This window comes from Centrocercus urophasianus, unplaced genomic scaffold, assembly GCF_019232065.1.
Source record: "Centrocercus urophasianus isolate 14NV4802_14NV808 unplaced genomic scaffold, USGS_Curo_1.0 seq_27, whole genome shotgun sequence".
NCBI lineage: Eukaryota > Metazoa > Chordata > Aves > Galliformes > Phasianidae > Centrocercus > Centrocercus urophasianus.
In genome coordinates, this window is record NW_024884833.1 from 13,512,933 (window position 1) to 13,537,894 (window position 24,962).

At 36.8% G+C, this 24,962-nt stretch overlaps 1 protein-coding gene across 2 annotated transcripts in view; it reads left to right on the forward strand.

Moving 5' to 3' along the window:
* The window catches only part of DAPK1 (death associated protein kinase 1), an 89,516-nt gene that overhangs the window by 61,236 nt on the left and 3,318 nt on the right, over positions 1-24,962 (forward strand). Inside the window, exons 13-24 of one of the 2 annotated variants that reach the window (XM_042826790.1) lie at positions 543-641; positions 1,359-1,457; positions 2,981-3,079; positions 4,747-4,944; positions 6,004-6,201; positions 8,349-8,447; positions 11,318-11,395; positions 14,003-14,225; positions 17,652-17,840; positions 19,640-19,837; positions 22,457-22,595; positions 23,803-23,923. In XM_042826790.1, the coding sequence (XP_042682724.1) occupies positions 543-641; positions 1,359-1,457; positions 2,981-3,079; positions 4,747-4,944; positions 6,004-6,201; positions 8,349-8,447; positions 11,318-11,395; positions 14,003-14,225; positions 17,652-17,840; positions 19,640-19,837; positions 22,457-22,595; positions 23,803-23,923 (1,740 nt within the window). Of the gene's footprint in view, positions 1-542; positions 642-1,358; positions 1,458-2,980; positions 3,080-4,746; positions 4,945-6,003; positions 6,202-8,348; positions 8,448-11,317; positions 11,396-14,002; positions 14,226-15,663; positions 15,787-17,651; positions 17,841-19,639; positions 19,838-22,456; positions 22,596-23,802; positions 23,924-24,962 lie in introns of those variants that run through there. The other variant, XM_042826791.1, reaches the window with a different exon arrangement.

Sequence of the window (24,962 nt, forward strand, 5' to 3'; positions counted from 1 at the left end):
CATTATAAAACACTTCAAGAAGTATTCTTGAAGAGTACAGTGAAAGTAAAGCATTTATCATTTTGCTGTGAAGGAGTCCTGAATACGCATTTTTGCTCAAATGCTGCAGTACCATTTAACTTCCTAATATGTTGTTAGTGAGTTTTTGAGGTATTGTGGCCAAAAACTTAATATTCTTTTTATACTCTTTTCTTTTTTTCTAAGCTGTTTGAAATGCAGCTATAAAGAAATTGTGAAAGGGGCCATCTTTTGAAAACTGGGCTAGTGAGAACTTAACATTATTATTCCTAGTTTGAAAAGTGTGCTGTTAATATTTTGTGTCGTTTAGCTAGTGTGACTTCATCGCAAAAAATGCAGCAAACTGATATATAATAAATTTAGTTGGACAAAGGTGTAGTTGTTTCCTGTACAGTATTCCCCAAAGACTTGTTTAAAACTGGACACCCAGAGATGCCATTAACTGTCTTTCTTTTATTCCAATCTCTGTTCTTAATCCTTCAAAATTTAAATAGGTTATTCTTGCTTGTATTTTTCATTATTAGCATGGAACACCTCCACTACTCATTGCTGCTGGCTGTGGAAACATTCAGATGCTTCAGTTGCTTCTAAAGCGCGGATCCCGTATTGATGTCCAAGACAAAGTAAGAATTCTGATTTGTCACCATTTCTATATAAGATTTTCACATTCAGTACAGCTAGCAGGGGACAGGCAGTTCAGAACAGGTTGTACTGGAGATGAAAAAGAATGTGCTGTAGAGCTTGTTTTGTAAGGTATTCACTTGTCTCCATAGCAAAAAGATAAATGCAAATTTTTTATACCTTCATTTGTTATTAATGCATATACCCTCATTTTGATCACTTTATTAGTTGTGGTAATTTGAATGATACTAATCTAAAGATACTAACTAAAATTCAGGTACACTTTGCAGTTAGTGCTTCTTCAAAATATCTTTGAATGATCTGGGTCTTGTTTAAAGTGAACTTGAAGCACTGTCTGCTCCTACCTAATAAATGGAAGAATAAGCACAACAGAGGTTTTTATTTTATGACTTCTCCATAATCTCACTTGCAAGGGTGAAGAGGATTATCCCTTGCATAGAGCTAGTTATCCTGTTAATTATCCATGTATAGAGTGTGGTGGATTTTTTGGTATTGATATGTCCAGTTGTTAAACCAACTTGAAGAAAAAAGGTATGTATATAAAAATGTTGATGTAAGTGATAAGCTCAAATTTACTGTGATGAATTTGATTTGTTTAGTGTATCAGTATACATGTATGTGCATTTTTACCTCAGTAAATGTCTAAAATCAGGATTCTAAAGTGATTGCTGACACCTATAATCAAAAATTTTGGACAGGCTGGATCTAACGCAATCTATTGGGCTTCTCGACACGGTCATATAGAAACACTGAAATTTCTGAATGAGAATAAATGTCCTTTGGATGTTAAGGATAAGGTAAGAACAACATTTTTTCCATATTTCGTGGAAACAGCTTGTTTGGTATTTTGTTTTCATAAAGTTTTACCTTTGTAAAGAGAGAGATCTTTGGACTGCAGTGATTTTGAGCTGTGAATTTTTGATTCTTCCTGTGTGTAGCAAAAATGCTAAGTCACAGCCTGAAACAGCTGTTGGTTGAGCACCTGGTGGAAGGTAGAGCCAAAGGAGCTCAGGTGCAAGCAATGCACCAGAGTGACCAGAAGGGGTGGAGCCAGGACCCACCCCCTCCCAGACCTCATTTAAGGGTTGGCAGCACAGGCAAAGGTATCTTGTAAGAGATTCCTGCCTATCTGAGGCCTTCTGAAGGTAAGCAGCTTTTTTTCTTTTGTTTCTACATTTACGGCTGCTGCACTAGGGCTTCTCCTCACTTGCTGCAGCCTGGGACTCTGCTATCCTGCCGTTATTGCTGTGTTTTCCATCACATTATAGCTTTACAAAATGACTGAATTTTTTAGTTTGATTTTACAAGCTGACATATAGGGCTTAATAACACAGCTTTTAAGTAGCTGAACGTACTGATTATTCTTCTGATGGATGTTAACCAAGCGTGCATATAAATGTGGTGAGTACATGGTGGGCAGGTGGAGAAGAACAAACCTAAATTAATTTTCACATGAACACTGGATTTTGCGTTGGAACTCAGTGTAAAATCGTGATTCTGTTTTTCATTCATTTTGATTGAATATCACTTTAGTCTGACAAATAGATTTTACTTTATTGAGTACAAAAGAGGTTAAGAACTTAAAGTTGATGAGCTGTTAGCCTGTATCTCACAGTTATTTCAGCAGCATTTGCCTGAAAAGCCAGTTGCTGTTAAAAGCTTATACCATAGCAATGTTTCTGTGCTAGCCAAAGCTCCAATACAGAAGCAGTTATACTTGTGAAATGTGCTTTGATCGTTGAACTAGCAAAAGGAAAGGCATACTAGGAATTGAATACTGATATTGCTGATAGAAGTACTGGAAGAGGAATTACACTGTTAGTAGAAATACTGTTTCTTTATAATGTAACTATAAAAAAAAAAAAGTTTGCAAATTACTTTATGTAATAACCAAAATACATGTACCAAAGGATATAATGAAATGTTAGGTCAACTCCTTACATGTATAGATGTAAAGTTGGGAAGGATAGCAAGAATAGGAATAGGATACCTGTTTCAGTGACAACTATGCACACATCAGTCTCCTCACGTTACTCAGAAATTCCACTGTGGCTGCAATCTTCAGCAAATGAAATAGGAAAGTAAGTTCCAGAGAAGGATTGCCTTTGAAGAAATACCTTTTGTCTGGTGGTATCGTGATTGTCACATACAACTACAGTTTGCAAACTGGAGACCTCTGCTAACTGTAGCTGTTAGGGTACAGGAAGAAAGGTCTGCCCCAAGTAGTATAGACAATCAAACTGTACATGGTGTGGTGTACAGTGGTGTGAATTTAGGGCAACATACAAAATTACACCGTTATGTTCTTCTGTAATTGCAGTCTGGAGAGACAGCTCTTCATGTTGCAGCTCGATACGGGCATGTGGATGTGGTTCAGTTTCTCTGCAGTGTTGGATCCAATCCAAACTTCCAAGATAAGGTGAAGTACTTTCTGCTTTTCCTACAGAAACACAGCTTTAGTGTAAGTGGTCAAAACTCTAAGCCTTTCATTGCAGCCTCTAATATGTTTGAATTTCCTTTTAGTATCTTAAGGAGGGCTGTAAGAAGGAAGGGGACAGACTCTTCAGGAGGATCTGTTGTGACAGGACAAGGGGAAATGATTTCAAACTAAAAGTGGGGAGATTAAGATTGGGTACAAGGAAGTTTTACACAGTGAGGGTGGTGAGGCACTGGAACAGGCTCCTGTCCCTGGAGACATTCGGGGCCAGGCTGGACCAGGCTCTGAGCACCCTGAGCTAGCTGTAGGAGTCCCTGTTCATTGCAGAGCAGTTGGACTAGATTGCCTTTAAAGGTCCTGGATCATTCTATGATTCTGTGAATTTGGAAAAGACAAAAAATTGAAATCGTGGAGGTCTTGGTACCTCTTAATAAATAGCTACTCAAAACAGTGCATAAACCACTGCTGTACTCAGAAAGTGCGAATTAGCTTAGAAGTGGAAGCTTAAAGATGAAGAAGCTTCACATCATGAAGGTCCGGCTGGTGGTATGTGAGTTCAGCTAACGCTTCATTACTTGTTGGTTTAATTTCAGTAGCTTTTTAATGAGGCATGAGAGAGTTCAGAAGTGTCAATCAGCCATTTGAAAACCGAAGAAGCGTTCAGAAGGGCTCCTTTAAAGATGCTTATTGTTCTGTGAGCTCTGAACTGTCAAGTTTTGTAAGATGAAAGAAAAGTTTTAACTGAAAAAGAAAACGTGTTCAACCCTAAATTCATTGATACTCTCTTGTGCATGGGTGTTGACTTGTGGAACTGAAATTTGGCATCCTGTAGGGCTACATTTGTATTGTTTAAGCAGAATCAACTTTTACTTCCTTCCTTAGATTTTTTTTTTTTTTTCTTTTTTACAAAAACTTATTGCAGCCCACGTCCTCTAATATCAGCACTAATTGTCTGTTGTTATTAATTGAGTACAGAAAGGATATTTCATTTCTTAGAATTTGAAAAAAATCTTTGATACAGTTCTTGTTTTGTAGTGGAATACACAACCATTAGTTTCAATAACTTATTTTTATGAAACATTTGGATTTCTTGATGATGTTCCACCCAATTGTTTCAAAATACAGAGATATTGGAAATGATGTTTTAAATCTTCCTTGGTTCAAACAAACAAAAAAAAAATGTCTCAAGCTAAAAGTCTTGTGAGATTTATATCTCCTTGGTGACTTATCTGTCTTAAACACTATTTTAGTCCCTTAGCATGCAAGATGTGGATGTACAAAGTGTTTATGAATGAGAATCACTTTTCTAGTAGGAGAACCAAGGCAGTTAGCCTTAATGGCACGGAAGTGTCCAATCTAGTACTACTCACATTCAGAGTGTTGTCAACAGGTAGCCTTACAGTGAGAAATATAGACTCCCAGAATCCAGGTGATGATGCAAATCTACTGCTTCATTGTAATCCCTTAGTGTGTCAGCAGGAACCACTTGAGAACATCAGCATTTGAAATTATCCCCTTTCTACAAGGCTTATATAGCAGACTGTCTTTTTCCTGCCGTCTTGCTTTCTCTCTAAGTTAAGGAGGTGAATTGCTTCTTGTAACATTTGTTTCTGTTTTTTTCATTGTGGGCTTTTATTCTGTGTCTCTAGGAAGAAGAAACCCCATTGCATTGTGCTTCTTGGCATGGCTACTACTCTGTTGCCAAAGCACTTTGTGAAGCAGGCTGTGATGTGAACATTAAAAACAGAGAAGGAGAGACTCCACTCTTGACAGCATCTGCTAGGGGATACCATGATATTGTGGAATGCTTGTCAGAACATGGAGCTGACCTTGATGCAACAGATAAGGTTAGTTATGGGTGAGTGATTTCATTTAGTAGGAATTGCCTCCAGAGTTCAGAGGTGTCACAGAGCCATACCTCTGAATTGATTTATTTGAATGCTGCATCCCAGCATTGTTTTTTATTATTTGGGATTTCTGAGAAGTTTCTACAGAGAATATGGTCGGCTACGCTAATCTTTTAAGTTGCTAGCTGATTATTTTTACTTTTTTATTATTATTATTATTATTATTATTTTGATTATTTGTTGTCACCTTATGAATAATATTGAGGAAAATGGAAGGAACATTTGGTTCTGTAACTGTGAACAGACTACTGACTTAGAGAAAAGAATTTCATGTTTTCCTGTGATTCCTGACATTTGTTTCTAGTACAACAAAATCAATCTATTTAAAAATACAAGTGCATTTCATCCAAAATCATGTTTTCTCTCTCACAACATGATCCAAAAAAAATAAACTTTGCATTTCTTAGATTATACTTTTGCTATGTCTGTCCTCATAGCTAGCTTTATTGATGGCAGTTACAAACTTGTTACTAAAGCATGTTCAGTGCAGTATTGTTTTGTTTTTTCCCCAAAGAAGAAGTAAACTGATCCTTTTTTTTTTTTTTTTTTTTTTTTTTTTTCTAGCCAGGTTGCCTGTAAGTTATTCCACTGAGAAAGCAAGTTCTGTCTCTAAAGTTACAGATTGCTCGACTTTTACAGCCCTAACTTCTGTTGTTAAATACTACTGTGATTTACGGTGCTGAGCTTGTTTTTTCAGTTGGTCGTGCTCCCACTTTCTGGGGAACTCTTTACTAGAGAATGTGTATTTACATCATCCATTCCACTGCAAAGCCTGCTGGCTTAATAAAAAATTTGGCTTTCTACTTGTTGTTGATTTGTTCTGACAGATATTGAGCATCTCCCTTCTTCCAGCCCTGCCCTTCCCTTTTGCCTCCCCCCAATTTTTTTTGTTTAATTCTGGGGGCAAGGAAATGAGTACAATTACTGGAAAATTATTGTGACTCTGAAAAATACTAGAATTTTTATTTTTACCTCACATCTTGACTCTTGTATTTTCAGGATGGTCATATAGCCCTACACCTTGCTGTAAGAAGATGTCAGATAGAAGTAGTTAAAACCCTCATCAATCAAGGCTGTTTTGTAGATTTCCAAGACAGACATGGCAACACTCCTCTCCATGTAGCCTGCAAAGATGGCAACGTCCCTATTGTAATGGCACTTTGTGAAGCAGGTTGTAACTTGGATGTCGCTAATAAGGTAAATGGGATATGGCACTGAACTGCTTCGTTGAAGAGGTCACCTGTTGCGTTGGATGACCTTCTCTACTTTGCTAGTCAGAAAATTATTTTTCCCTCACTTTTATCTCTTAAGTGGCCAAATGCAAAACATTGAATGACACATGCTGCAGATTTAACTTTTTCAGTTTAGTTCATGGATTAAAGATCCATAAAGATCCAAGTGAATTAATTACCACAGTGCACTTTGCCACTCAGTCCTAATGTTGAAGTCTGTGCCAGCAATCTTCTTCAGATGTGTAGATCATATCTATGCACCAGAGAACAGAGGTTGTGTGTTTCTGGTGGCCTGAACAGACACTGGTTTGAAATATCTTAATAACATTAAATTGCTTGCAAAATTGAAGACTGGTGCATTTTTATTAAATTTAAATTCAGTACAGATCTGCACTGTCATCTGAACAAGTAATTGAATCAAGTGTGGATTCTACTGCTGGCTATAAAAATGCATGTTATATTAGCTGGCTTATGTTTTTCTTTCTTGAGTTCATTTATTGAAATAAACGATGATAAAACATTAACTTAGAATAAAATATCTTCGTATATAAAAAGTTGCCAGCAGTAGAGTATGTGAATTCTCAGAATTAAAATGTTATAAGTAAAACTTTTCAAAAATTGTGGTTAGATGACTGAGGAAGGTGCTTTTGGAAAATTGGCCTATTGGTTATTCTTTCACCTACAAGTGATCACCTACAAGCAGTCTTTCTCTGCTCCTTTGAATTCTTATGTACTCTGAAACTTAAGTTTTTTCTTGTAGATATCTTTATATTATTAATTGTTTGGCTCATATTGTAATTCACTCTTTCTGAAAAAATGCATATTCATACAGTTACATTTTACTAATACTTACATTTGTTATGAAAACTGACCTTTTCTATATTAGCCAGCTAATTAAAGTTGTAGGTCTTCAGGCTTGAAAGTTATCCAGTGCAATCACTTGGTTTTAGTAATTAAAATCATCAGCTGCTAAGTCAAGAAACTTACAGTAATGCACTCTGAGCTTAAGTATTATTGAGTAGGCAATTAAATTTAGACCTACTGCTGAGAACACATTTGGGGAAGTGAGTTAATTCAGCAAAAGGCTGGTTTAGCACCTCTTTTCATAACTGAAAATGCTCAGCTGGGATCAGCCTGACTTCAAGCATACCATAGAAAAGAACAGTCTTCAAGTATGCAGTAGATATGGGATCATGGCACAGGAGGTGCAATTAAAGTTCATGTCTTGTTAGTCTTCCAGTAGTCAAGTACATTGGAGTGATTTTTAAGAATACACTTTATTTGAAAGAGTAAATAAAGGTCTTATGAAGTAAAGGACATTCATTTCTACTTGTTCTCTTCCGCAGTGAAACTGGTGATGTGAGTCAACTAATTAAGGGTCATCTGTCCTTGGTCCTCAAAAAAAAATGGTCCTAGCATTGTCCAATGCATATCCAATACCATTTGAGGGCACTGCTAGTTTCTTTCACAGGCTGTGTGCAGTAAAAAATGTCGTAAACATTTGAGTTTGACAAGTAAGCATCTTTCCAGCTTGCAGCTGGCATAAAACTTAATTTTGATTTCAAGTACTCTTTTTTTGAAGTAAGCAAATAAATTCTGAATGTAGGGTTAAAACAGGGAGAACTGTATTGAGAATATGAAGTAATAAGAGGATGTGATAAGAGAATTTACAAGTAATGCAAGGATTTACAGTATATAGTAGAGTTATTTATGATGTTAGCTGTGAACGTAGAAGACCAGAAGTGATTGATATGAAAACCTGTTGTCAGGAGAAATATTTGGAGAAAATTGCAAAAACAGGATGAGGAATATTTCATCACTTTCTTTTTGTCATTATAATCATAGATCCCTTCATGCGCGCTCCTTATGTTCATCTCTTATTCCTCGCTAGGAGAACACTGCAAACATGTTCAGACATCTTCAGTAATGCTTGATTTGAAATAAATTGAACTTTAGAAAGAGCTTTACAAACTAAGGGCTTTTTCTTAAAATTTTCACAGTGCCTTTGCAGTATATCAGTTCATAACAATTGTATGATATGTTTTATTATTAATCATAACCATTGGAATGATATTCTTTGACTAATATGACCCTTTATTTTCTCCACAATAGTATGGAAGAACACCTTTACATCTTGCTGCAAACAATGGCATTCTGGAAGTTGTCCGGTTCCTGTGTCTTACGGGTGCCAATGTGGAAGCTCTGACCTCAGTAAGTATTAAGACAGTGCTTCATGCATGTTTTATATACAGTGTTAGAACAAGTTAATCTTGAGGGAGAGCAGTGGGGGTTAAATACAATTACATTTTGAAATGAAAAAGTAGTAGGTACTAGAACATCCGCAGCTTGAAAATAATTCTGTTGTCTACTTGTTCCCTTCTTACAGCTGAATTTGAAACTGGGTACAGTGAAGCTACCACTTCATCTGCGGAGTTTCTTCACTTATGAATTAGTTAGGCATACAGATAACAATGGTGGCCTATTACAGCATTATGTTAAGACATTTCATACCATATACAGTTGCTGTACAAATGTATAGTATGTATCCTGTTGGGTTTTGGGGTTTTTTGGAGCAGTTCAAAAGCTTCATTTTCATGTCATAAATGTGTGGGTGCATGGAAGAGTTGAACTAGCATGCAAGTATCTTTGTAAAAAAAGAAAAAAAAAAAAAATTCATTTATGTCAGATCAATCAGTACTATTGCTTGCAATTTGCACTCAAGATATCTTTCTTACTGCTTTGAGCAGCAATGTCATTACTGGCACATCTACCAAAGAAATTAAATATCCTTCTTCCTAAATATCTCATACACCCTCCATACATCCAAGGCATTGTACACACCTTTACCTGCCCACCCACCGTAATTTATTTTTAGAAGACTTGCATTGGTTTATGCTGCTCCTTGCTCTAATCACTGCATTCTAATCTGAAATAACTGTTTCTCTATATATTGAAATCACATGACTGTGATTTGGTTACTGTTTTTCAAAGTTTTTGCTCACGTGGACTATCCCTGAGACAACAAAAATGGAGAGAGAAGAACGGCTCATTTACTTCAGCCGTTTGATGGAAATTACATTTTTGCTTTCCCATACATCGAGCACTGTTTTTTTTTTCCTCTGAGTATGTATCTCACATGACAAATAGAAGCCTTTCAAAAGTAGTCATTAAAACCATTGAAATTGGGGCTTGAAGAAGTTTAGTATCTAAAATGACATCTGAAAAACTAGGTCAGTGACTGCTATGTCCTCTATTAATCAGCAATGAAACATGCATGCAGTAGACTTTGTGAGGCATTTTACAGCTTTTTCTTTGCTACCTGTTTTTTGTCCTTTGCTGGTTTGTTTGTTTGTTTTTTGTCTCATTCTGTATTTCTGTTGTCAATATTGCGTACTGAAGAGGTGAGATATAAAGGGGAAAAAAGTGTGGATAGGAGATTCATGAGCTGTATCAGCTCCTTATGTCAAAATAACTATGTTGGTATAATTGTTCATCTATTCCTTGTAATTTTTATCTCTGTAGCTTGTATCAGTGTGAATGAGATGACAAAGTAAATAGTGCCGATGCTAACCCCGACAGGAAGAACACACTGAATATACATTAATCATAGAAAAATAAAATGGCTTAGGTGTGAAGGGTCATCAAATCAACCCCTGAGGCAGGGTTGTCAACCACCAGTGAGTCACTGGATTAGACTGCCTGGGGCCCCATCCAATCTTGAACATCCTCAGGAATAAGGCATCCATAGCTTCTCGTGCAGCCTGTTCCAGTGCATCACCACCCTTGTAGTGAAAGATTTCCTCCTGCATTTAACCTAAATCTTCTCTCTTTAGTTTAAAACCATTCCCTCTTTTCTTATCACTATCTACCCATGCAATGTGGATCAGTGCAGATGCAAAAATTCTTGTCTTTGTTACATCTTTCTAAGGAAAAGGATTTCAAGAAATTCAGGTGTTTCTTCAGTAAAATTGAAGACACCTTTAAATTTTGGAAGGAATTTAAGGGCGAGATGTTTGTTCAGAATTAGTCTCTTCATACCATGACCCATGATTCTGACTGTTACCTGCTGATGTTCCTTTTCTGTATTAATAATCTGAAATTCTGGAGTACATAGTAACTTCTATGGAAAACTGAAAATGGTATGTAGATACCCAGTTATCAAAGATGCCTGTTTCATATATCAGGCAATAGTTAACAGGATTGTCAGAAACTACTTAAGACTATGCAAACCCCATATGAAAACCTAGTACATAAAAATGAAAGTCCAAGAAAGAGGTCTTAATTTTCCAGTACTTTGTCTTAATATGTGAAAGGTCTTTCATTTAAAAATAAAAAAGAGAAGTAAAATCCTTGTAAATTAGTTACCTGCTGCCAAAATGTAAAAAAAAAAAACCAAAAAAAAAACCACCATTGATCTGGTGGTAACAGGAAAAATAGCACTTTTTCTTTCAGCTTATTCATATTAAACTGCTGATGTATGAAACATGAGTAATTAAATGTCAAGAATAGGATGCTGAAGTTAGCTTTTCTCCTTTTGAATTTGCTGATGCAGTTTAAAGCACATCCTTTCTGTTAGTGCTTTCTTTATACCTCCACTGACTTATATGCTGTCATCATTCTTCATCCATTAGCAAACAAAATTCTCTTGCTATTCATGCAAGTGAATATGTCTTCTTTGTGAACCATTTGAAATCTGTTTAGAAAATAATGTCTGTTAGAAATACGTATAGAAATTACTATAATCTACTAATTGGTGAGAAAAGAATACAGAAAGAGAGTACTGCATCACTATAAGGCTCTGAATTCAAAGTGTGTTTGTACAATGGCAGCCAGATGCTCATTTGTAAACAAATACTATGGTGTATTTCACAGCATGTATCTTTGTACTACTTAAGAAAACAGGAATTCCAGTGGGCATAGTCAGTACTGCTTCATTTATTTTTTTTCTCTTCCCTCTGACTCATCTGTGTCTGACAGTAATTATTCTGTTATTGCCTTAACCAGAGTTGATCTGTGTTGCACGTAACTTTTTATTGTGGGTAAAAGGAAGAAACTGCAGCTAATGATTTATCTTTCAACAGGATGGGAAAACAGCAGAAGATCTTGCCAGAGCAGAGCAGCACGAACATGTAGCCAATCTGCTTGCAAGACTTAAAAAGGTTGGGAATGTGTAAATTTTAACTGAGCTCTTCTTCTGAGTGTTTTTAAGATGGTAGAAGCAGTTTGAATATAGGAAATTATAAGATCATTCACAAAAGTCACTCTAGAAAACTCATTACAGATATCCCCGCTGCAAGATAGACAACACCAACACTCCATCTTATCTCTCTAACAATGCCTACCAAATATTTTAAGGATTTTATAAGAAACTAAAAGAATATCAAGAGTTAGCACATCCTACAGGAGGACTTGCTTTCATCACCATTTTATTTAGATTCGAGTTATGACTTTGAGAAGTTCTCTGGAAGCTAGAATATCACTTGGAATAGTAGTGCAAGTTTTCTTTTTTTAATTCTGCAATTTCAGTAGCTCAAAATCCTCTACCTTTTAAAACATAGAGCTGATCTAGGCTTCTCATAAGGGAGTAAGCCTGAGAAGGTCTGATATAGATTGATTATTCCAAATATGCAGTATCATGCTGTGAAGATACAGAGACCACTTTTCTGGAGATTTCAGGCTACAACCAAAGCAGTTAAGAGTACTGTTTTAATTATGCCAATGATATTTGGAGATATACAGTAAATGATCAGGCTCTTCTTTCCACATGATTTTGAAGTGGAAATGTATGTGTGCCAGGCATTGCCAAGGAGGAAGTAGAATCATGTCCTGCCAGTAAATCTGTACCTGCTAGAATTGTAAAATATACCAGTGAAAATGACAGAAAGGTACAAAATTGAGGCTTCCTTTGCAGTGATTGCTTTTGTGTACGCTTGTCATAACAAGATCCATAGTATAGAATATATATATATATATCTACAGTGTGGCACAGTATTTCTCAAAAGAAAGCAATCAAACAAAACAAAAAACAAACAAAACAAAAAACAACTCTTGACTGTTTTTGCATGCAGGTAGAAAAATATCTCTGATGTAGACATGGAACTAGTACAAATCAACATAGAACAAAAGGAACAAGATAGAGCTACTAAAATCTCTTTCAGAAGAGATTTATCTAATGCTCTTTGACAGTGGAGTATACTTAGTTCTTGGAGGCTGACTACATATGTAGGGAAAATGTATAGTAATTATTTGATCAGAGCTTGCAATAGATAACTTCGTAAGTTGAAATTAATAATCTACAACAAGCCATTTAAAATGGGTGATATTATGCAGTGCTGAGTGCACCTGACATTTTTTTGTCTTCAGTGCCTCTAGAGGATTTTGTTCCTAAAAGCACACATATAAAGAACTTCCTGTTTTAGTAGCTCTTACAGATAACTGAATATTAGCAATGAGGGGGTGCAAAATTTGCATTGTGATGAACATACTTTGTACATACCTGTTAGGGAGAAAGAAAATAAATTAAATACACTACTATCTCTGAGCAATTTCTCAGTGAAATTGCTGCATGTTCTTATTTTAGGGATTGATGCAGAGGGTAATCTTTTAATTCACCTTAATTCCCAGTACAAATGCTGAACAACAGAGCCTCTCTCAGCTCCAAATGGGTGAGTGAAAGAAGGGAGCATAAATCAAATTCCTTTGCTCCTTCAGTTATTTTAAAACAGGTATTTCTTTACTGAGAGGCATTTAATGGTTTTCCTGTCCTCCACTGCATTGTCTTGATGGTTGATTTTAAAGTTCAGCTTCCATGAGTAGAGCATCTATGTCTGATTGCTTTTTGCTGGAGGAAGAAAGCAAGATGTGTTTTGTTTGTCCTAGGCTGTTATTCTTGTTGCAAAACAGAGTGGTGAAAGGTAAGCTTGAAGTGGAAAGCTCTTCTCCAGAAGCTGTGATCAGGTTTGAAGAAGGCCTAAATATGAGCAGGAGACTGCAGCTGGGGAAGTGCTAATGAATGCATTCAGAGAGCAAACAATGAAAGGACAGTTAAGTAGGGAAGCAGATTTACTGAGGCTTGGGAGTAAAAAGGGAAACAAGTATAGAGGATTTAAGCTTGCAGTAGAAGGATAGAAATTTCGAAGATTGGAAGAGGTCTTTAATGGGAGAGAAGAACTTTGTGGGAATTGAGATGTAAGATTGGTCTGGGTAAGGCAATATTTTGCTTGCAAAAAAGTGAAGTGAAAATAAACAGGCTTTTGGTGGAGAGAATTCTCCTAAGCACAACAAGTATAGAAAAAGATTACAGAAAGAGGAAGGGAGAAGCGTGCCAAATTTTCAGATTGCTCAGATGGTGGTTATCATTGCAAAATTCTTCAGACCTGCATATATATTATATAAGCTTAAAGGTAATGCTTACGCTACTGAGAATGATGGGTAAGGAAAAAGGGAGTGAAAATAACCTATTCTTTTCTCATTCGTCCTCAATTATATGTCAGAATGATCCCGTTCACTGATGTTGATCCCGAACGTATGCATAATTTTCATGACAATTCAAATTCTTTCTGGACAGCAGTGATTTAGCTGTGTTTTGTTTACGTATCCCTCCTCCTCTGCCAGTGATTGATCACTTGCATGGAGCAGCAGGGGGAGAACTGATCCAGATGAACACTAACCTGGCAAAGAAGTTCTACTTAAATCCTAGGTTTTACATTTGTTGGAAGGCAGAAGTTCTCTGCCATGCACTCTGATTTGTTTGTACTCATTTTTAGGATACGCACAGGGCAGTTTTTATCCAGCAGTTGCAACACACACAGAACCCACAGCCACGGATTAAACTGAAGCTGTTTGGACACTCTGGCTCTGGAAAAACAACCCTTGTGGAGTCTCTCAAATGTGGCCTAATCCGAAGCTTTTTCCGAAGACGTAGGCCTAGACTCTCTTCCACGAACTCAACCAGGTTCCCACCATCTCCTTTGTCTTCCAAACCTTCAGGTATGGCTTTAACATTATACCATTTAAATAGTAACTCATTTTTCATCTGTAGAAGTCCAAACAAGCACCTATTAACTGCGGTGTAAAAGACAGAATAGCCTATGTGTGTAAGGAATCAAAGCAAAGCAAAGATGGTATTGACTACTCTGCATGCAAACTGTTGCCTAAAATAAGAAATAAGAGGAGCAGCAGTTTTGGAGAATGAAAAATAGTTCAGCTTCTGTTTACTAGTGTGGTAAGTATGTGAGCTTGAGAGAGCAGAGGACAGTACTTTGAAAACTGTATTTATTTTTACGAGAAAGTCGTAAGCTGCAGATATTGCTGCCATAATGAGATTCTACCATCATGGTTTTGGACTTAAGTTTTGTCAGCATTTTTTGTTTAAGTGTAAATTCTGTGTAAAACTAAAAGTTGCTGCATCCTCAGACAATCATTAAGTATAACCACAGATACACGAAAAAGCTTTCTGGTAAGGCACTTGGATTAGCCAAGTGGTGTCTAAAACTGTCTCTACTCAAGATGAAAATGGAGATTTTCTAAACTGAAGTATGCATATGGTAAGGAAACCTTGCTCATGAAGTTAACCTGTGTAACATGGAAAGAGCTGCAGGATGTGGAGAAACTAGTTAGATTTACACATCGACATGCACCTCATTCTGGAAGACCCTGTAGTTGTGGTAGCATGCCAGAAAGAGAGGACTGTTTGCTGTAACATTGTAATACGGTGCAATGTATCCAAGCTAATCAGGCAAATTGAAGAGCTTGAATTTAAATTGCTGCTCAGAAATAATCTTATTACCTGAGTTTCAGATGAGGTCAGTGTTGTCTTTCTCTTTAAAAACCCTTGAGTGTTGCTTGCAGTTTTAGGTATTATCATTATTTCCACATAATGCTAGAGCAAGTGCTTGCAATAGATTTCACCTCCACTTTCTCTCCTATCACCTTTGGAAACTCTAAGGTAATTATTGTGATTTGTCAAGATACCCAACACAGATTACTAGACTTACTGTTCATTTATATTTGCTGTTCATTTATCAGAAGGCATTAATACCTGTGGTGGTGAGAGAATATGTAAATAAATCAATCAGAAGTTCTTGGATTATTAACTCACTGTGTTTTTCGATGGGAGACTAACTACATCACAAATATCGGTTCCTGGAGGCAGAGAGGAGCGTAACAGTAAGCTGAGTGGTGCAGTTAATATGACAGAAAAAAGAGATGCCATCAAAAAGAACCTGAATGATCCCAAAGAGTGGACCCATATGAACCTAATGAGGTTCAACAAAGCCAAGTGTGAGGTGCTGCACTTGGGTTGGGGCAATCCCAGATGTGTATGGATTGGGGGAAGAAGTCCTTGGCAGAGCTGCTCTCAGGGAGTTGGGGATCGCTGTGGACAAAAAGCTGAACTGCAGTGAGAGACAGCAGTGTACTCTTGCAGCCTGGAAGTCCACCTGTGCCCTGGACTGCATAAGAAGAGTGGTAGCCAGCAGAGCATGAGATGTCATTGTCCCCCTGTTCTCTGCCCTTGTGAGGCCCTAGCTGGAGTACTGCATCCAGATCTGGGGCCCCTAGCACAACAAAGATGTGGAGCTGTTGGAGCAGATACAGAAGAGTGCCATGAAGATGATCAGAGGGCTGGAGCACCTCTCCTATGAAGGAAATGTTGAAGGAGTTGGGCTTTTTCAGATTGGAGAATGCTCTGGGGAGACTTCACTGTGGCCTTCCAGTACTTAAAGGGAACTTACATACAGGAGGGAATATTTTACACAGGTAAATAGTAATAGGACAAGCAGGAATTACTTTAAACTAAAAAAAGAGGGAAAATTTAGATTACATTCAGGGAAAATTTTCAATGAGTGGTTAAACATTGGAACAGGCTGCCCAGAGAACCTGTGGCTGTCCCATCCCTGGGGTTGTTTGAGGCCAGGCAGGATGGTGCCTTTGGCAACCTGATCTTGTGGTTGATTTAGTAGTTGATAGCCCTGCCTGCAGCAAAGGTGTTAGAACTAGATGATCTTTGAGGTCCCTTCCAACCCAAGCCATTCTATGATTCTATGAAGGTTTTGACTGAAGACACTTTTTAGGTCACTTGATACAAGAATCAGAGAGTAACGAAATGCTGTCATACCATCGTCAATTGAAAGATGATGTGTTTGTCATGCTGCTTGAAAAATCAACATGAAAGTAATGGTGAATTTGAAGCATTCACTTGAAAATAGCTTCTCTAGGACTTACATTTAAAAATTGAGCAGCACTGTTCAAGTGAATCTACTATGACATCACTTTATGTTTCAGTATCTGGTCATTTTGGATGCAAATCATTATGTAAGTCACGAATAATGTTCTGAACGGAACATTATAATCTGAGACATTTAAAACAGTCCAGTTTGTAGGGTACTTGACAACATGTTTGTTTTAACAAATTCAGTAAAAATAAGTCTGAATTCACTGTATTTAATTCATGTGAGCCTGAAGATTTAAATAGTCTACAAAAAGATTAAAACATGAAAGTTTTTATTATACTTCTAACTCGTATTAGAATTCGGCTTCTAATAGGGGAAAGAAATATTTACTTTCTCCAGTAGATGGTGCAAGTTAATTAAAAAGCCCTTTTTCATTTACGGAATCTGCAGTGAGCGTGAACTAAACAAATTGCTTATAAGTCAAATCACTCCAGTTAATATACTGTAACTATATATATCTAGAACTACCTGAAGAGAGGCTATAGCTGGGGGTCAGCCTCTTCACTCATGTAACTAGTGATAGGACTAGAGATAATGGCCTCAAATTGCACCAGTGGGGATTCAGGCTGGACTACTTTTCTGTAAGAGTGCTCAAGCACTGGAATGGGCTGCCCAGGGAGGTGGTGGAGTCACCATCTTTGGAGGTGTACAATGACGTTTGGATTTTGTGTTGAGGGACATGGTTTAGTGAGAACTATTGGCAACAGGTGGATGGTTAGACTGGATGATCGTGTAGGTCTTTTCCAACCTTACTGATTCTATAATAATTTTATCCTTAGTTACAGAATTTAACTATTCAAATGTGTAGCACTTTTATGCCAATAAAAATAGCCCCTGCTATGAAATTACAACCTTTATCTATAAAAAAAGTATACTGTTGTGGTGTAGAAGAGCTTTAACTCTTAAAGTCTTTTATTTCCAAATTATTCCTTTCCTAGCTTCTTTCCCAGTAGTATATGCGCTACAGTGCACTAAGCACCAAATGGGATCATTCTAAATGTTCCTTTTCAGCATTCAGAATAAAGATGTTGTGTGTGCACACAGATTGGTAATCATCTTTTTTTGAAGAAAAATTGAAATTTTTTTATCAGTTTTTTTTCTTTTTGCCTAGCATACTTTTTGAAGTCATATGATTGTAACTTTCCCATGATTTTTAATCTTTTTTTCCTTTTCTCCAACTCAGTTTCAGTAAGCATTACGAATCTTTATCCTGGTTGTGAGAATGTCAGTGTGAGAAGCCGAAGTATGATGTTTGAGCCAGGCCTGACAAAAGGGGTATTAGAAGCTTTTGTTTCACCTGCTCATCACTCTCATTTCTCTGCTGATGATCAGTCCACCAAGGCCATTGACATTCAGAATGCCTACTTGAATGGTAAGCAGAGGTCTGAGCTGGCATGCCTCACTTCTGTGGAGAAAGTAATGCCATGTTGCTTGTTTCTTGTTTTTAGAAGTAAAAAAAATAATATATGACTTATATATATGACTTATATATGACTTGATATGGTAGTGACTGGTTAAGAATTCAATATTGGGGGTGGGGAGTGTTTAAGTAGAAAGTATATTGGTGTGAAATTCTCTGCTTGTAAGACGCGTAGTAATCTTTTGTGTCAGATACTTATCACACAGGAATATTTTTGAGACGAGTAAGTGGGGTGGGAGGAAGAGGTTTGTTGGAATAGGAGTGGGTTAGGACACCATCTGAAGGTTCTGACACTTAGGATAGAGATTTTTGTCAGATTTAATTCAGTCCCATAGGCCCAGGTGTGTTTCCCATCTCTATGAAGGACCTAACCATTCTTACCCCCTGCGGGGGCTGGAACACATCCGGTGAGCACCAGACTGGGACTATTGGTTTCAGTTTTTCAGAAAGCAAGTTAAGTGTTCTCTAATTGGAACCAGTTAGCAGGAAGAGAGGTCTGTCTTAGAAAATGTTTGAACCGCTCACTACTTTTCCAAAACAAAAGATGTGTAGTGCTTTCTCTTCTTCCAGTAGCTGTGTTTTGTCTTCAGTACACATAGATCCTAGTGTAACACTTTTGAGTGTGAAGATCGTACAAAAGGTGCATACCAACACCCTTACTAATAATCATAGAGGTGGTAAGATCTCTCTGTGGTAAGGATGATGTTCTGCATGCTTTAGCAGATTGCAATTGAGTTCAAATTAATCAAGCTTTTAATTTGGAGAGAGAAACCTATCTATAAATTCAGCTATGTACACTAATACATACTGTTACAAAACATTTGTCCGAGATGCTGAAGAGTTTGGCATGTAACTAAAGCTTGTTCTTTGTATGGGCTAATTTCTTCTTTCGTTATAATTTGAAATCAGGTCAAATTCTGCAGTGAAATAGTTGTGCCACAAACTCTTCAATTTTTTTTCTTTCTATTATCTTGATCTTGAAGGAAACTGTGTACATGAATGAACTCTGAGTAGCAGTACTCATAACAGTAAATTTCAGGTCTCTGGGTTTTTTTCCTCCTTCAAATTTGAAGTGCATCTCAATCAGCATTTATTTAAGTAAAGGTAGTATAATTGTATCTAATTTCACACTAACCTGGTAGTGAGTCTGTGAAGTGTCAATGCAGTACAACATGCTAATGGTTTTCTCACCTAAAGCTAAATAAAGCAGATCATAGAAAGAAGTGTTGTGCTATTTCAGCCCCTAATATACTGATTCTTCAGTCCTGACTTGCAAATGTGGTTTGAGTAACACAATACTGTAAAGTGAAGTGGGTTATTTGAGAATGTTCTTGGGTTGCTTTTAATACCAGCAGTTGTCCTTCAAAAGAAAAAAATCATTAAAATGCTTTTTGGGATTAGCAAGAAAAGAACAGTTGTATTTTGCAGGTAATCACTTCTATACAAGACACAAGCCAGTTTAATGTGTAAGGCTGCAGTGCATGTAAAATGCAGGTGTTTCCCTGTGACCTCCAGCTGAATGACTTAGAGAAGTGAATGTGAGAGAGGAACAAATTGTGAGGATCCGACTTCTCAAACTCTGAGATGGTCTGAAACTTCACCATTCCTTTTGTTCATGATTGCATTTACAGTTTTGCCTTCTCAGTTGCATGCACTTCACCTCTGAGGAAGTTTAAGTTAGACTGTTTGAGTTGTCTTTCCATGATGAGTAAGGCTTCATGCTTACTGACATGTGTTTGTCTGTTTTTTAGGAGTTGGTGATTTCAGCATCTGGGAATTCTCTGGGAATCCTGTGTATTTCTGCTGTTATGATTATTTTGCTGCAAATGATCCCACCACAATTCATATAGTGCTTTTTAGTCTTGAGGAGCCTTATGAAATCCAGTTAAACCAAGTGACCTTTTGGCTTAGTTTCCTGAAATCATTAGTCCCTGTTGAGGAGCCAATAGGTATGTTCTTTTGCTTATTAATGAAATATCACAGGAATACAAGCATTTCTCTACAGCTCTTAAATCCTCTATGTTGACTGATATTAAGCATTTTCATCCCCTTTTATTTAAGCAAAACTGAATCAATGTTTCTCAGCAGTTCTATTTGGACAGTTCTATTTGTGGGACAAACCTGAAGAATTAATTTCATGCACCAGTTATCCACTTGAAAAAGGTCATGAGGTACAGCACAAGCTCTTGTGGCAAATGAAGTTTTATATCAGATAAATGTTCTGGAAAAGTGTTTTAGGAGTGTTGAAACCATTTAAGGCAAGATCTGGACATGTTGATTAAAACGCAGTTAAATCTGACACCAGGTAGATGTTTTTACAGGGTAAATTAATTTTGTGAATGTCAACAGGAATCACAAAATCATACAATGTTTTGGGTTGGAAGGGACCATCTAGTTCCAACCGCCCTCCTATAGGCAGAGACACCTCCCTCTAGACCACAATGCACAAAGCCCCATCCAGCCTGGCCTTGAATACTTCCAGGGAAGGGGCATTCACAGCCTCACTGGGCAACCTGTTCCAATGTCTTACCACTCTCACAGTAAAGAATTTCTTAATATCTTGTCTAAATCTACCCTCTTCCAGTTTAAAACCATTTTGCCCTGTCCTATTGCTACCTGCCCGTAGAAAATGTCCCTCCCCAGCTTTCCTGTAGGACTTCCTCAGGTACTGGGAGGCTGCTATGAAGTTTCCTCCTTCTCTTCTCCAGGCTGAACAGTCTCAGTTCTCTCAGCTCTAGCACTCTGATCATCTTCATGACCCCCTTCTGGACCTGCTCCAACAAGAATGATATTGTAGACTGGCATTACCTCTCATTACATGCCACTCTAACCTTTAATTAGAGGTGTATTTTAGCTTTAACTTCTGGTACATCAGAATATATGGAAACCAGTACTTCTGGTTCACTTCAATTTTTTTAAGACTTTGCATGGGTTTTAAGTTAAATGACTTTGTATTCAAGCTCTTCAATGAGTTAGAAGTTCATAGAATCATATAAGTTACGTAACGTAGATTTATGCGACAGGCAAACTGATTTTAAGTTAATTTTTTGTTTTTTTTTTTTTCCTTAAAAGGTCTGTAGGTCAAGGCATACATACACTGTAAGGTTTGATCATGATTGTAGCTAAGCACTGGTCTGCAATTTTATGGAAGAACTGGTTTCACTAACAAAGTATTGTGCCTACCAGAGGATCTAACTCAGCACTGATGGATGTTTATAAAAATTGCTGGGGACTAGCCAGACAAAAATACTGTATGCTTACATAGTGCAGAGTATTGCCCCTCTCTTTTTGCTTACTGCTCTCTTCTGTATGTATGATCTCAGTCTAACCAGTGATAATGATGAGCTAAAGGGCTGACCTTCAGTTTTCACCTCAGACACCTGCCTGTCTTTCATATTGCATTTTAGGCCACAACACAACGTTATGAATATAACCATTTAGATATAATTGACTTGCAATGACTTCTGAAATTAAAAGCTCAGAAATATGCAGGAAAACATTAAAGCTAAAAATATAGTTAACTTGCAGTGTTTAAAAGCTTTTCGTGTCTTGGTCTAGTAAGGAAACTTAGTTTGACTGAGTTAATACCATTATTTAGGCACTTTGCTTAAATCAGTATTTATATTGATGAGCTCTATTTGGATATTTATGTCTATTTGTAGTATTTGACATCAGTGGATAAGTTTTACTTTTGGTATTACTTACAGCTTCTAAATTCTTGAGCTCAAAAAAAAAAGTCTAAATCTGGAGAAGTCTTATCTCGAAATGCTACAAAGATGGCAAATATGGCTATTTTTAAGAATGAATCCACATTCTGCAGCTTAATCAATGAAAACATGTTTCTGACTTGTTTTTGTCAGACAAAAACTCTAGAACTGAATGTTCTGTCATTCTTCTGAAATAATTGTCTAATAATGTCTCCTCTTTTGTGGAAGATCAGTCTGAGAAGAGATAGAAAATTCTGTGTTCCATGCTGTCTCCTCATTCATGCCATTTGTATCTTTCTTTCTTTTTCATTCTTTTTCATGATATCTGCCAGGCTTTCCTACTTAACTCTCACCTAGGTGAGAGGTCACTGTTTGTGTAAGTACTGTAAAATAGCATTCATACCAACATATAAATGTTGTAGACATTTTGTGTTCTACCTGCATTTCCCTAAGCTTTACCTGTAGTGTTGAGGTAATGAGAAACCCATTAAAAACGCTTTTATTTTTCTTAATTATTTTTCCTTACACTGTTATAGACTGTAGTTAATAGATATATTGGTAGTGTTATTAATTAATGCTTTCGTTAAAGCAGTAAGGTCACGTGATACCAGTATTTCTGATACTATTCAAAGATTCTCGCTATTAAAATTGAATGTTATGACTTTGTAAGTGGCTAACAGCCAGAACAGCAGTGGTTTTGTTATATAGAATAGACGTAGCTGTGCTTAGAAGTTCATAAATCCACTGCAGAAGTGAGCGTTATCAAGAACAAAACGCGTGCTGCTCCTTCCCTGGCTCTGTAAGGCACCCATCCTCCTGGACATGTCTCATAGTAAGGAAGTGTTCTTTTTTCCTTTTTAGCATTTGGCGGAAGGCTGAAAACTCCCCTGCGTGTTGTTTTGGTTGCCACACATGCTGATATAGTCAATCTTCCTCGGCCTGCCGGGGGGGAGTTTTGGTATGACAAGGATACATCATTCTTGAAAGAAATCAGGAACAGGTAAGGAGGGATTATATTTATTGGTAGTGGTGTATGTGTGAGTTTCAAAGAATGTATACTAAAATATACGAGAACATGGAAAAGGTTTTTTATTTGGCTAAAGCTTTGATATTTGCACAAAAGGAAGTGTCTTATTTTGAAGATTTCTTTTTTTTAATGAAAATATTCAGAAAGCTTAGTCTGTGAGGGAGTAGGTGGAAAAAAATTGTCAATACTGTTTTTCAGTGAGTGAGCTGCCCTAAGTGAGCTCATGTGAGCAAATAATGCATAATATGACTGAGGCTCAGATGTCTCACCTTGAAGATGGGTTAGATCCAGTAGCCAGTGTCTACATTCTTGTGTCAGTTTTGCACTAGTCTCAGAAAAGTGGGCAGTTTTTCTGAGCTGCAGCCTGCAGGAGTGAAAGAGGAAGTTTCACAGGGCAGCCACCTTTTAATCTGAATTGATTCAGGATTGGTAGGAGAAAAATTAAGCCAAGTCTGGAGGCAGTACCCATACACAGTTTGTGAAGAGCTGGACATGGTGGAGTACATACAAAATCAACAAAAGATCAACCAAAAGGTATTCAGTAGTCAGAAAAGCTTTTCAGCTTCTTGAGCACATCTGATTGTCAGTAACATACAACAGAAGACTTCCACAAACTAAGGAGTATTATAGGAGTATTCACATATTTGTGTTACACACAAAATGGATAATGTGGTATCTCAGTCAATTGAAATGAACTATCACAATATATATAGATTTCAGCATCAAAGCTTACATCCGTTAAAATGCAGATCATTCCAGAGCTAAGAAAATAAGTATGTGTGATTGAAAAGTTAAATAAAAGTGAGAAATAGAGCTAGTGTCTGTATTGATGGAAACTAAACTATTTTAATTGAGTAGAAATTAAACAGCAAATTTCAAGACCTTTAAAAATGAATTCCTATTATCCATTATCTAGTAAAATGTGTTATTACAAGAGCTGAGATGGAGTTAAACTTCACTTAGGACTCCTCAGCCTTCTTCCGTTGGAAAGATAATAATATACTGTCAATTTATCTGCTTAGGATCAAAAAAACTAGAGAGCAACTATTCTGTCTTTCCTTATAAAATATCTTACCATAATTGGTACTGCACATACACATTACTCTTCAAAGGAATGCCACTGGATTAAGAAAATAGATATGGGACTGAGTAAACAATGCTGTCTCTCTTTATCTTTAAGATTTGGAAATGATCTTCAGATTTCAGAGAAGTTATTTGTGTTGGATGCTGGAGCATCTGGATCTAAAGATATGAAGCTCCTCCGAAATCACTTACAAGAAATAAGAAGCCAAATAATTTCTGTAAGTAATATCAATGGTCTGGTTTGTGCCAGCCAAAATGTGAAAACCTAGGACAGGAATTTTTTTTTCTGTAAACTTATTACTTAATTTCAGGAATTAGAAATGAAACAACAAATTATTGACATGAAGGATTCTGTCAGCAGTTCCAAAATTGTTGGCATATTGTACAGATATCAAAAATAGCCTTTCTTTGAAAGAAATTATTGGGATTCTCAGTTTAAAGCTATATTTTCATATTTTGAGTTGACAGAGATTGGACTCCGGTGCTTGTGCCATTGTTTGTTTTATACTATGTGACACAGTAGTATGACAAAGAAATTGAATGTATTTGATGCAGATGTTTTTCAAAAAGACCAGGGTTGAACACTTTACATACTGGTGTGCAAACTTATATTATAGATAATATATAGATTCTTTTATTGAAAAATTATGTACTTAGATTTTTCATAGTTGTGTATGAAACTAAGGGTAAAATTGCCTCTAACTGTATGTAATTACCATGGATCTACACAAACTTCAGTACTAAGGGTGACCAATTTTGAAGTCTATCATTTAAATTCTTCATATTAAAGTCCTTCTTAGCTGTATGACATGCCAACACAAGGTTCTGTGGCTGCTTCTGTTAGGTGTAAAAGAAACAATGAAATAAAAGGTAAGTGTTGCTGAGTTCACTCTCAGATTCAAGGAAGAAGGTTTTTTTAATGTTAAAAAGTGTAGCCTATTTAATGTTCTCAACGGTGTCTTGATTTTAATAAGTTTTTCTTTGACAGAACTTTTTTTTTTTGTAGCAGTTTCCATTAGATGAAATTTGAGAGGTCCTTATTGCATACAGATTGATTGGGTGCTGTGGCTGGAGACTGCAAGACATAGTCATCAGTAATGTCCAAAACAGTCAATAGATAAATATGCTATCTGTGTGTATTATCTTATATTCTGCAGTGTCGCCTGTTGAAATGTCCAGAACAGACAGTGGTGAGTACAGACTTCAGTTAAATGCACAGCTGTTTCTGGAATATATTTCATTAAGAAAAAGTAGATC